The 13,153-nt window shown below is 53.7% G+C and overlaps 1 protein-coding gene across 6 annotated transcripts in view; it reads right to left on the minus strand.

Moving 5' to 3' along the window:
- RPTOR (regulatory associated protein of MTOR complex 1) overlaps positions 1-13,153 on the minus strand; it is a 329,837-nt gene that overhangs the window by 169,349 nt on the left and 147,335 nt on the right. For all 6 annotated transcript variants that reach the window (XM_026483938.4, XM_057317686.1, XM_048227109.2 and 3 more), the window contains 2 exons: positions 11,725-11,871; positions 536-711 (listed from right to left, as the gene is read on the minus strand). In XM_026483938.4, coding sequence (XP_026339723.2) covers positions 536-711; positions 11,725-11,871 — 323 coding nt within the window. The remainder of the gene's footprint in view (positions 1-535; positions 712-11,724; positions 11,872-13,153) is intronic.

The raw sequence follows: 13,153 nt of genomic DNA on the forward strand, positions 1-13,153 counted from the left end.
AACAGGGGGGAATAAAGGAGCAGCAGGTGGTTGGCGGCAGAGCCCGATTTGGAGACCAGAGCCCACACGTCCCATGGTGGGCCCCACAGTGACACGGGGTCTTTAACACAGGTTCTACTGTTGGGAGTGTCCCACCCACGTCCACCCGTGTCCTCGGTCGTGTTCTCGAGCACACTGGACCGCGACAAAGAGCACAGTAGGAAAGGATCATGATTCGGTGTACGGCCAGGAATCACCTGAAAGGTCCTGCTTCCACTCTACCTCGGGACCAACCAGCTCTCCTCATCACGACAACCTGAGTTCCAGAACGACCACGATGCTGCTGAGAACACTCCCACAGCTGACCGGTACGCGGAGGGTGCGCTCGGGCACCACAAAGCAACAAACTGCACGCACCTCTGACCCGTGAGGAAAGCCCGAGCCTCGGGTGGCTGTTTACGCCCGTTGCTGGCGTCTGTGAAACCCAGGCAGATCCCTGGGATCCGCGTCACCCGGGTCCCCGGGGGAAGCCCAGGTCACAGCGGGAGCCACTTACCAGCGCAGGGCGATTTTGATGGGGGTGGTGAGGCAGGACGTGAAGAGGTCGGCCGGGAGGTCGGGGATCATGGGCAGCAGCTCGCTGGCCTCGCAGGCAGCCAGCTGGATGCAGTTCTTCATGGACGGGGGCAGGGGCATCTGCGCCAGCGGGTGGTTCGGGTTAATGGCCGCGACCTGCAGGGCAGAGCATTAAGGGAAAGAGCGGCTCAGTGGTCGTGGACAACGACAGCGTCGGCTGGAAACATGGCCCCGAAGGAAAGACTCACAAGGCAGCCCCGGAGAGGCCGTGGTGGGGGCCCTCCCGTAGCACGTGGCCTCAAGCCCCTTACCAAGGGCCTTTCACCCACTGACACCACCAGGCAGGTGTCTGGGAAATAAGTTCTCTACGGTTTTCTGAGCTAAGGGCCCTCCTTACGCTGCGATTATCCCAACGTTCACGCGAATTGCCCTCCGGGCCTCGCATGGTGTCTTTAGTGTTGATTTTAAAATCCGCTCTTTAATCCGGCATCCTTATTTTGGTATGTTTACCGACACAGGATGATGTTCAGCCTACAGCAAGTGACCACCACCACCGGCACACAGCAGATGGCAGGGTGTGAGTATAGGCGCGCCCCCGCCGGGGAGGCCACGGACACAGAAGCTCACCGCGGCCGCCCAGCTGGTTCCGTGTCTGCGAGCTTCACCTGACATCTCAAATGTCCTGCTAACAAGTGTGTACTGACTCTGTAACCAGGGAGTGGGGCTCTTCTGTTTCGTTTTGTTGTGACGTAGAATTTCATTTCTCTTTGAAGCAGGGACAGTAGTTCCTGCTTGAGATTTCCTCCATCGAGACTTTGGTCGGCGGGGCCCTGGAAGTGAAGCCTGGAGCACACCCACGTCGTGGGAGGAAAAGCACCACGCGAGTTACTGTGGACTGAGGGGGCAGCCTCGTGAAAAACAGCAGAATTCACCAAAATCGGGGACCCTCAGACAACCGAACCACTTCCGCCAGCGCGCGGCCTGGGACCCCTCCTCCACTATCCACATGGCTGCGCTGCACTCGCGTGGCAATCCGGTCCTCCGGTCCTCCCCCGCGAGCTCCTGGGAAGGGCTTCCGTGGCGGGGCGGCGGGCACGGTGTGGCATGGAAGCAGAGGGCGGCCCTCCCAGCAGCTGGGCACAGCGCGGTGGCACAGCAGAGGGCAAGCGGACAAAACCGCACGGGGCCGAAGGGGCTTCGCACTTCCCGCACGCCAGCTGCCTGCGGGGTGACAGGTCACTAACATAATGAAAATTAAAACCCAGAAAATGCCGGTTGTGAGGGGTGCGCACAATGTCCAGGACCTCATCGCCCACTCACCTACAAATAGCCACGAGCTGCCTGGAACAAAAACTATTCGCTGCGGCGAACGCAGGTGGTCCCCACCGCCAGAAGGGCAGCACGGCCACAGCACCCCTCCCCTGCACCACAAGGCCCGAGGCCCCAGCACAGTGAGGTTCCAGAGCACAGGCAAGCGGGCAGGGGGGGCGAGGGGTCCTTGGGTTCCAAGCACCAGAGTGGCAGGACTCCTTCCCCTCCCTATGGACCATCATGGCTCCGCGAGGGACAGGAGGCACCGTGGCTAGTCATCGCCGGCCACAGCTGAGTGCTGCGTGGACCGGGCTGGGCGTGACTGTGTCTGCTGCTCACAGACCAGCCCTCTGTCTGCACAGCTGTCGACATTTCTCCAAGTTCTTTCCCAGTTACTATTTCATGTGCTTGTGAAAACAGCCCCATAAGGTAAGTTTTATTTCCATTCTTAGAGATCTTTCATGATGAGGCAGCGGAGCCCCCAAGGAATGGCATGTGCGACCTGTCCCTCAGTTGGTGCTGGGGTCACGCAAGTATGAGGCTGCTCCGGGGTCCGGGCTGCACGGGCCCCTCTGGACCCTGCTGAAACCCCCCGCCCGGGACACAGGTGGGCACTTGGCGGGCTCTGCCCACCAGGCCCCCAGTTCTGTGCAGCACACTGGTGACGACACACGGCGGCGTGACTCCTGCTGAGCAGACCTTGTTCTTAACCTCAAACCTCTCAAACGGAAGGTAGTAAAGCCATTCTGCAACAAGAGCACTGTGCCCAGAACACCAAACACTTCTATACCGAATACTTAAAAAATTTAAACTTTTTAATAAAAAATACAACTTTTAGATCAATGGGTTTAATGGTGGTAAAATACAGATAACATGAAGTCTGAGTGTATGATTTGGCGGCACTGAATTCATTCACACTGTGCAGCCCTCAGCAGAGACTGTATTTTTAAAGTAAACAGGGGCACCTGGGTGGCTCAGTCGGTCAAGCATCCAACTCTTGGTTTCAGCTCAGGTTGTGATCTCAGCATCGTGGGATCGAGCCCCATGTCAGGCTCTGCACTGGGCACAGAGTCTGCTTAAGATTCTCTCTGCTGGGGGCACCTGGGTGGCTCCGTTGGTGAAGGGTCTGCCTTCGGCTCAGGTCATGATCCCAGGGTCCTGGGATTGAGCCCCACACTGGGCTCCCTGATCAGCGGGGAGCCTGCTTCTCCCTCTCCTTCTCTCTGCCTCTCTGCCTACTTGTGCTCTGTCAAATAAATAAATAAAATCTTTCAAAAAATTAAATTAAAAAAAACATGTTTGCCCTCCTGCCCCCACTCTCATAATAAATAAATAATAAAGCAGAGAGAAAAGAGACGGCAGAGTCACACCCGAAATCCTCTCCTCGAGTCCCACTCTCAGCTCAGACAGCCAGCAGAGCATCTGCTCCCCACAGGAAACTGGCTCCCAGGGCTGCTGTGACGGCCCCATCCAGAAGGACGTGGGTAGAATGAACGAGCTCCTGAGTCATCCGGACCAGAGATCTTCCATACCAGGTGGGTCTGTGGCCCATCAGGCCCAAGTCACACAGCAACACTGGGAGGCGGCAGGTGTGTCAGAGGGCCAGGGCAGGGATGAGGGAACACTCTGGGCCCTGGAACTGGGTGCAAGTGCCCCCTCCCTAGCCCCAGAACTGGGCTGCCAGGCTCGGGCAGGCCTGGCAAACCTCCGTGGAGCCTGGTGGGGATCCCTGGCAGGCCGCAGGCTTCCAAGAGTGCCAGTGCGCACATGGAGAAGCACAAACAGGGCTGGACTTCAGGGCGGAGACACAGCCATTATGTACGAAGCAGATTCCACATTCTTAGTTTCCTTTTCAGAGAGAGGTCTATTTTCACAGCAGGAATCCTGGAGGTTCCCTGGTTTGGGCTTTCTGGTTTATGATTTGCTTCCACGTTAAACTTCCTCTCTGATGGAGCTGAGAACGGAAGAGCAGGCCCTCCGGCCACAAGCACGGACACTGCGGCTCTTACACCTTTGCGTCTTCACTGAGTGTCTGAAATCTCACGCCCCCCGGGACTGGAGCACCCCCGTGTTGTGCACCGGCCCCGCAGGGAGGTAAAGAGGCGGGCGGTTTGCATGCTGGAGGTTAGCATGTTGGCCGCCACGGTGGAGCTCGCTGCGTTTGATGAGGCCTCCCCAGGTGTGCAGAAGCCTGCCCTGTCTGGTCCACAGGCAGTGCTCCCGCGGCGCTGACGGCGGCGAGGCTGCGCGGTCTGCAGCGTGGGCCTCACTGGCATTTGGCCCAAAGCCTCCACAGTCCTGGGGACAGGGGGTACTCCGTGGATGCCGAAGAAGGAAATGACAGGTACATGGAGAAATGTCGTTATTCCAAATATGTCTACTAGAAATTAAATTTCCCAATTCAAAATTAGGCATTGACAGAAAGCCCACAAGCCCCTCGCAGCTGTGGCGTAAACGGGAGAAGGTGGTAGGTGCATCTGCAGTGACCGGGCACCACCTGTTCAGCGGAAGTGCTCCGTCACGGTCCCTGCCTCCCACCACACCGCCCAGCACGCAGAAGGCACAAGAAAGCGGTGCTTTAGGGATCATTACGATGGTGACATTTAAAAAAAAAAAAGACATTCAAGGTGAAGGATTCCACTAACGAATCACTGTTTTTCAGGCTCCCTAACCTAGGAAGACAAACATCTATCTTAATGGATGATTATTTCTCACACATTGTTTTGGTTTTGTATTCATCTAAGATATTGACCTTTTCATCGAACCTACTCTTTGGAAACAGCCTGCATGTATGGTAACCACCAGCGACTCAGAGAACTCTGAAAAGCCGCCCAGAACAGACACGAACGGCACCAGCTGGGAGCTAACACGCACCCCGAAGGGCATGCCCAACACGCACCTTCACCCACGGGGGTTTCTCCCGGGGAATCCAGAGACTCAAACACATGGTGAGGGCCACGCGGAGCTGGTGCGGGCCAGGAAGCACTCATCCCAGAAGCACTGCAGCTGGGGCTGCTGGGGGCACGCCTGCATCTCTCATTTCCTCGATGAACTCTGACATCGTGCTGCTTCTTTTTCCCATGGACACACACACATGCACGAGACACTCTTTCATAAAGAGATGAAAGCACTGATAACTTCAGGGGCCTTTAACAGGTGCATCTGTGAGAGTAACATCTACCTGGTACTAACTCGGATTCTAGCAGCTTCTATACTCAACTCACCAAGGCCTGCTTTACTGTGGACATCTTGCAAAATGCAGACAGACCGAGATCTGTAAAGGACTCCGTGTACTGCTGACCCAGCTCCTTCCAGAAAGTGATGCAGCCTCTATCACGTGACAGACAACTGTACTAAAACCAGCAGCTAAAAGCAGCAGTAATTTCTCATAAATAACTTACATAAGTTTCTATCAAATGCTAAGTAGCAACTTAACAGCTCCGTGGTACCCACGGCTGGGGACGATCTGCTGTCCAGGAGGGCAGGACTTATTCTTGTTGGACGAAGGCCTCCCTGATGCCCAGGAACTCACAGAGCCGCCCATCACAGGGCAGAAAAGAGCCCGTTTATAGCGAGATTGTCAGGATCACCCGGAGAGCGCCCCCGAATGGGCCGTGCACTGTGTGAAGCCTTTGCTGTTGGCGACTGAACAGTTAATAGCGTGCTCTAGAATCATTCCATACCCCAGTGAGGATGCCTGGTTCAAACCTGCAACCAAATCCCACCCCCAATGACTCCTACACGGCCACCAAGGGAAGGACAGGAGGCACCGAGGAATTCTGCAGCCTTCCACTTCAAGAAGAGAATTCCCATTTTTTGGCTTTGCGAATAGTGCTGCTATGAACACGTGTGCGCACGTTTCTGTGTGAACATATGTTTTCAATTCTCTTGGGTACAAGCCAGGAGTGGAATCACTGGGTCGCACAGCGGCTCTGAGTCTCACAGGTGAGGAACCGGCAGGCCGTTTTCCAAGTGGCCACACTGCCTTACGTTCCTGCCAGCGTGTGAGGGCTCTGAGTCTGCCACGATCTTGCCAGCTCTGAGAGTCACCCGCCGGTTCTATTTTTGCCATCTTGGTGCGTGAAGCGTGCCTCGCTGATTTTGATGTCATCTCCCAGGTGAGGGCTGATGTCCTTCTCCTGCGTCAGGTGCCGGCCAGGACTGCCAGCACTGTGTGCAGTGAGAACGGGGGGGGGGGGGGGGGGGGAGGGGGACAGCCCTGCCCCGTTTCGATCTCAGTCTCCTACCGTAAGCATGAGGACGGCAACAGGCTCTTCAGAGACGCTCTTCATCTAGCTGAAGAAGGTCCGCCCTTTCCCTGGTTTGCCAAGAGGTATTGTTCTTAACATGAAAGTGTGCTGGATTTTGTCAAATCCTTTTTTGCGTCAACTGACTGGGTCATACGGTCTTTCTTCTCTACTCCGTCGGAGGGATGGATCCCATTCATTGATTTTTTAACTATTAAGCCAGACTTGGATAGCTGGAATAATCCCACTCAGTCAGCGAGCATAATTCCTTTTAGAGATCGCTAGAACTGATCTGCTATTACTTGCTTGAGGATTTCTGCATCTAGGTGTGTGAGAGACAGTGGTTTGTGGTGTTTTACTTTTTCCTTTTGTCCTGTGTGTCCCAGGGTTAACAAAGTCCCCTCCCTTTCCATCTGCCGGACGAGCTTCGTGCACACCTGGTGTGGATGCTTCTCCAGATGTTGGTGGGGCTCTCCAGTGAAGCCGCCTGCGCCTGAAGACTTCCTTTCCAGGGACCTTTAAATTACAAATTCAACTTCTTTAGTGGTTATCGAACTAGTCACATCATCTATTTCATCCTGGTTGGGGGTTTGGCAATTTGTGGTTCTGGAGGAACTGGTCCGTTGTGGGAAGTGGTCAAATGCCTGAGGTACGAAGGTGTCTGCGGTATTCCCTTCTTGTTCTCTCGATGGCTGCAGGATCTGGATTCTTCCCTCCTCCCGTGTGCTGGTCTATGCTATTGAGCATTCCTGAGAAGCAGCTTTCTGAGTCATGGGTTTTCTTTCTCTGCTTTCAATCCCAGCGATTTCTGCTCTTACAGCCACCCTGGTCTTTCTTCTGGTCGCTCTGGGTCCATCTGGTTCTCCTTTTGTAGCTTCCTGACATGGTGCTGTGGCCTGAAAGTGTGAGCCCCACCCCAGCGTGATGGCGTTGGGAGGTGGGCTCTGGGGGGGTGGCGCCACCAGGAGTGGGGCCCACGCCCATCTCAGAGAAGCCCCTGCCACCGTGCGAGGACACAGGGAGAGGGCCCGGCAAAGAAGGCCTTCATCTTGGGCTCCAGCCTCCAGAGCTGTGAGAAGTGCATTTCTGTCACTCTTGAGCCCCCCAGCCTGTGCTGTTCTGTTACGAAGCCCAAATGGACTGAGGCAGGTAGGAACTTCTGACCCATGATTTATGTGTTGTTAATTTTTGTCTTGACATTTTTCTGTTGTCTTTCTATCACGGACTTCTAGTTGATTCTACTGTGGTTAAAGAAAATACTCTGGGATTTCAAGTATATCATATTTGTCGAGACCTGCTTTATGACCCAGGATATGCTATATGTCAACGAATGCTCCAGGGACACCTGCCACTGGGGGCAGTGTTCAGTAAGTGTCAGTTAGATCCTTAAGCCTGACATTTCAACACAGATCATGGTTTTGTCTCCAAAAAGAGCCAGCCTCATTTCCTCCTGTGCAGTCCGCACACCTTCCGCTTCTTCCCTGAGCAGTGAGAGTGAGCACGTCTTCCCGGCCTCCAAGCTGTGTGTGCAGACATGGGGGGGCTGGCAGCCTCCTCCAGGATGGCCCCACGTTTACCTGCTTTGTGCAGCTGGAGAAACAGCTGCCCCAGAGGCTCCGCTGCCCTGTGCCACTGGGGTCTCTGCAAGAGAGCGTGTCTGGCCGTTACCTCAGTGGACTCCGGCTCCAGGCTGGGAAAGCAGCAGGGAACCCCCCCCCTCCGTGAGAGCAAACGAGCCAGGCAGAGGGGCTGGAACCACAGCCCGGGGCTCTGACCGGGATCTGTGCTCCACAATACTGAGCAATTCCTGGCATGTTCTAAAACAGATAAAATTAGATAAAATGATTAAACTCTAGATTTACCTTCGGAGAAGCTCCCAGTTTTGTGATGGCTGCAAATAGTATATTATATTCATGAATCTAGAGTAATCATTTTTTCTTTGTTTCTTTTAACATTTCATGAAGTCAAGCAAAGACCAAACATATTCGATGAATCATGGAACATCAAAAGAAGACAACTAAAGGTAGTTTATTTAGATGTGAACATACTTAGAAGACCACACCTGTAAATATTTTCTGAACATCTACCTCAAGCGAGGCGTCCCTGACAAGTGTACACAGCCGCTCTGAATTACAGCCGACCGCACGAGAAGAGATTCCGCAAGACAACATACACCTAACTGTCAAATTACCCGCTGACACCCGGCCACGTGCAGGACACTGAGGACACGTGCAGACCCTGGGAAGTGTCTGCGAAGGAAGCAGAGGTGCAGTGACACCCCAAAAGCTGAGCAACTACGACACACGCTGCTCGCCTGCGCGTGCACCCAAATCCGTCAGCCGTGAGGGCTCCAGAACTGGTCACGCAGAGAAATCGCTTCTCCTTCTCCCCAAGCCGTCAGGTTACAGGCGGGGAACTAACGGCGGCTGGCGGTCTCCGCAGTGTCCCATACGGCCCACAGGAGGGAGAGCGCGCGGGCACCCAGGCCAGCAGAGTTCGGGGGCTGGTCAGGTTCTTTCCACTACACAGACGGACGATGGGATGCAACATAAAATGCTCTGCAAACAGAACATGCGGCACAAGGAAGGGAGGCGGTACCCTTCAGCTAAGTCGTGCCGGCAGCTGCGGCCCCTGCGTGGGGAGCCCAGCTCTGCTCTCCACCTCCCCTGATGCCACCTTCCCCCCCGCCCCCGGCTCTGTCTCCCGGCGCCCACTTGCAGTGACGGTCCCAATGCTCTCGAGGCTGCTTTCTCACCCCGGCTTTTCCATGAGCCGTTCTGCTTTCTGGTCAGCACAGCAGCCCCCCAAAGCCCCTGGGGACCAGCCTGCCCCACTGGACCCTTTCTGTCCATAAAAGATGGCTTTCTTCTCTCCAGCCAGGTGCGGCTGGATCCCAATTAAAGGGGTTTCTGCTGTATTTGTTTTTACATTAAACTCACATTCTCTCCTATAAACAGTTGAAGTGGTAGCATTTCTTCTTAAATTACAAATGAAACTCTCTTTTGTTTTGTGTGTGAATGAGAATGTCTAGTACATTATACATTTCTTATCACTATTAGTTTTGAAAACCTTTGCTATTATCAATTCTTACTGCTTACTATATAGAAAGTATAAGGTATAGAGAGGTGAATGAGCCCAGCCTTTATTAAAAGGAGGGCAGGAAACTGTCTAGAGCGGGTGCAGAGAAGCAAGAGGCGAAGGGGGATCACCGGCCACAGCCTGCAGTGGCATGGGCTGGAAGACTGGGGTCACCTGAACATCTGTCACCAGATAGCCCACGGCCCACCTGTGTGCCTGGAGCCAGGTGTCCCGCCACCACCCTTGCCACTCCTCCCGGGAAAGCACTCGGGGTTTTTTCGCTAAAGCGTTACTGATGGCAAAGCAGGGCAGCTAGTGAGGTGGTTGGCGTCCCAGGAAAGTCACAGCCCTGCATGGTGACTACGCCCACAGCCAGCCAGCCCCCCGCCGCGACACGGTTCTAGTTGCAGGCAGTAATTTTTGGTGCGCCTTCTGAGAGTGGGGGTGGGGGACACCTCCTGGTCCTGCACGGAGGCGGTGGGTGCCACAGAGAAGATGAAAGCCGTCAGCCACCCCTGCAAACATCCGCCCCCCACGCCTGTGCTAGTTTATGCCCTGGGGGTTCTCCGGGCCGAGTGACGATCTTCGTGCACGCCGTGCAATCACTTTCAGCCTCTAATCTTTAATGTCGGCACAGACCCTCTCACCTGCCAACTTCTTTCAGCGCCCACGTCATCGCTGACCCAGTGAAGCCGTTACAATGTATTATAAGTTGGCAAAGAATGTGACCAACTGTAGAGCGAGTAAGAATTACGTAGAAGAACAAAGCTAAGAGGCTACACAGGATTTCTGTTTGTACAGCACACCACAAAATGACTAAAACAAACATGAAGATATTAGCTGGGAGCCAATTTTATCATTTTAATTTCCGCTGTTTATGCAAGAGACCAACTGAACAATAGCCAATCATAGTAAGTGTGATGACAAAACACAAGACTTATCTACACTGTAATTAAAAAAAAAGAAGGAAAATAAACGTCAGAGCTAATTATAAAACACATGGTGTAACTTTGCACGCCGTCTACTTGCCACTTCAGATAACGTATTTCTCATTTGCTCTCCCCCACGAGGAATTAGTCAATTAAACCTTTTTTTCCCAAAAAAGATGCACGGAAATCTTTTTTGTTGCGCTCCCCAAAATGAACAGTTTCCGAGGCTGAGGAAGGCTTGGCGATACGCGGGGAGCACGAAGTGGTGACGGCGCAGACCCACTGTGTGCTGGAAAGTCGGCGCTCAGGCCTTCCGCGGGGCACAAGGGGAGAGGTCGCGGCCACCGCGCTGCGATCCACGGAGATACTGTCTTTCCCTCACCACCCTGAAGCTCATGAACCGGGATAAAAATCAGGCAGCATTCTTTGGCATTCATTTACATATTTTAAATGTAAAAAGAAAAACCTTTTTTGCAATATTTATTACTTGATGTGAGGAAAGGCAAATCACCTCTAGGTGCTCTGAGGCTTTAGTGCTTGTTAGATAACCTGTCCCTTGGGTAAACGTGGATGAAATGCCTAAAAGCAAGGTAATAATCAGATGATACAAAATGTGGTCTTCCCCTTCTCTTGTTACAGGATGCAAAAATCATGCCTCGTTAGAGCTGGGCTCCATTTCCAAGGATAAAGGGCACCGTATTTACCAGTCACTCTTACGCAATGTTCTGCACAGGGACTTCATTTATAAACATAAAATATTAAACTGCATGACATGTTAATTTTAAATTCTACCACACAGAATTTCAAATTTGATTGCTGATTGTTTCAGCCACATCCTCTGATGAAACATGAAGAGCACAACAATACATTAAAATTGAATAGACCCAAAAAGGCTTGAGGAAACATGTACTCAGGACCATTTTTGTTCCGGAATTGAGAATTTCCTGCACTGCCACCATCGGAATTCATGATCCCCTCGAGGCTGCAGAATATTTTATTCCCACGCTCTCACACAGACCACAGGATGGAGGTCTCTTAATTGAAAATGCCTCTACAATTTCTCTTCAGAATTCACTGTTTGGTTCAAACATCAAATATTAACTAAAACAACCGAGTGAAATGTCTCTTCGTGAGCAGGACGCGGCCCTGGCTCTCCAGCTCCTCAAACAGAAGTGACTGATGGCAAATGTTTGAGTTTGTTTCTGTACTTAGCTTAGTGGGTGTTTTCAACACACGCACGCGCACACACGCGTGACAGCGACAGTAACAAAGATGTAGAATTGATGGCTATGCCCAGATATGGGTTTGTTTCTCCTAAAATCGATGTGTCTGCTTTATTTTAACATTTATCTCAGAGGCAGAGACCACTGGAGCGCAAATCAACTCTGTTAATGTTATCACTTAATTAATGTCTAGATTAAAAATGACACTGAGTAAAATGAGATGTAAAAACGCGCCCGAGGCTCGGGCCGAGTGCCTCTGACGCTCTCTGTCACCAGATCCACCGCGGCACCCCAAGCGCTCTGAGACAACGGAGTCGGCCCTCCCCCCAGCCTGGGGGAAACAGGACAGTCAGCACCAGTCCTGGGGCGCGAGGGCCTCACCTCCAGCTCCTGCTCCCTCTGCAAAGCGAACTGTTTGAAGGACTTGACGATCAAGCCGGCGTTGGAGCAGTCGTAGACGAATATCGATGGGCTGCCCATCCACGTCTGCAGGTCATATATAGACAGAGGGATGTACTGAGTGTAGTTCTGGAAGACAAAACACAGTGCACGCGTGACTCACGCTCCCTGGACAGGACCACCAACCAGCCCCTGTACGACAAGAAAGGGACAGCACACCAGGCCTGGTGGCACCGAGGGCCGAGTCACTGCTCGTACACACGGTAAATCACAGCAGACTAGGCCCTGCGCCATGTGCCCGAGAGCCGCTGTACCCATATGTGTGAGTGCCGGACGGCGGCCCCAGTCCCATCCCCGGACCCAGAGCTCCTCGGCAGCGGCTGGCTGTCTCCTGGGAACACGGGCCCCTGCCCAGAGCGTGATTTCCCTCCGCGTGTCCTACCAGCAGGGCTTCACCGTTTACCTTCCTCTCCCACCCCCGGGAACCACACCACAGCCCCCTCTTACACACGTAAAGGATACGCATGTGCCCCTTTCCCTGCTCGCCATCTTCCTCTGTGATTTGTGTGAGCTCCTAGAATGTGCCATGCACCTCACTCACCAGGGAGATGCTCTGAGGAGCTGCCTAGGCCCTCCAATTCGCATGTTTTCCCCACTGCACCTTGTATTTCAGAGACACCCATAAGCACTTAATCCTCCAGATGACTTGGAAATGACACTTAAGGGATACGAGTGGATCTGGCACTCTGATTTTCCCATACCACAGAACAGAAACTTATTAACATGAATCCACTAAGTGCGCTGTTTTGCTGGACACACTGTATTGTTCAGCACTTGCAAACACTCAGGGATGACTGGTAACTGTAGAGCGGGATGTTCTGGCCTCACTAGAGAAATGACGACGACCCTCACTCGGAGGCGACAGTCGGCAGCGGCCCTCCCTCACCTCCCCCTCCTCGCACCGACCGTGCCTGGCGAGGCCGGCCGAGCCCAACGCTGCGCGCGTGCAGTGACGGGGGCTGTGTTTCCCACAGCTGCGCCGCCACCGCTGCCTCTGGTGTTGCCACGAGGGCTGCGTGAGCGCGCCGGGGAAACAGGGCAGGAGACGAGAGGACCCAGCAGCGCCGGGAAGTCCATGACCGAGGCCGAGGCTTTCTCGAAACTCACAGCGAAGCACAAGGTCTAAGTCAACCCAGACAGAATGAGGCCACGTCCGGGTGGCCAGCTGTGCACGTGAGGGAGTGGACACTGATAGCCCGAGAGGGACCCCACTGCTGACGCCTTGCTGGCCTGCGTCCTGCGGCTGGCTGGTCGTCACTGCTAGGAACGAGAACGCTTGGAAACGCCGTCCTGAGCACGCTCACCGGAGGCTTCCGCAGATGGCAATGCTGCTAAAGGGGTCTATCGAGTC

Source organism: Ursus arctos, unplaced genomic scaffold (assembly GCF_023065955.2).
Source record: "Ursus arctos isolate Adak ecotype North America unplaced genomic scaffold, UrsArc2.0 scaffold_24, whole genome shotgun sequence".
NCBI classification, from domain to species: domain Eukaryota; kingdom Metazoa; phylum Chordata; class Mammalia; order Carnivora; family Ursidae; genus Ursus; species Ursus arctos.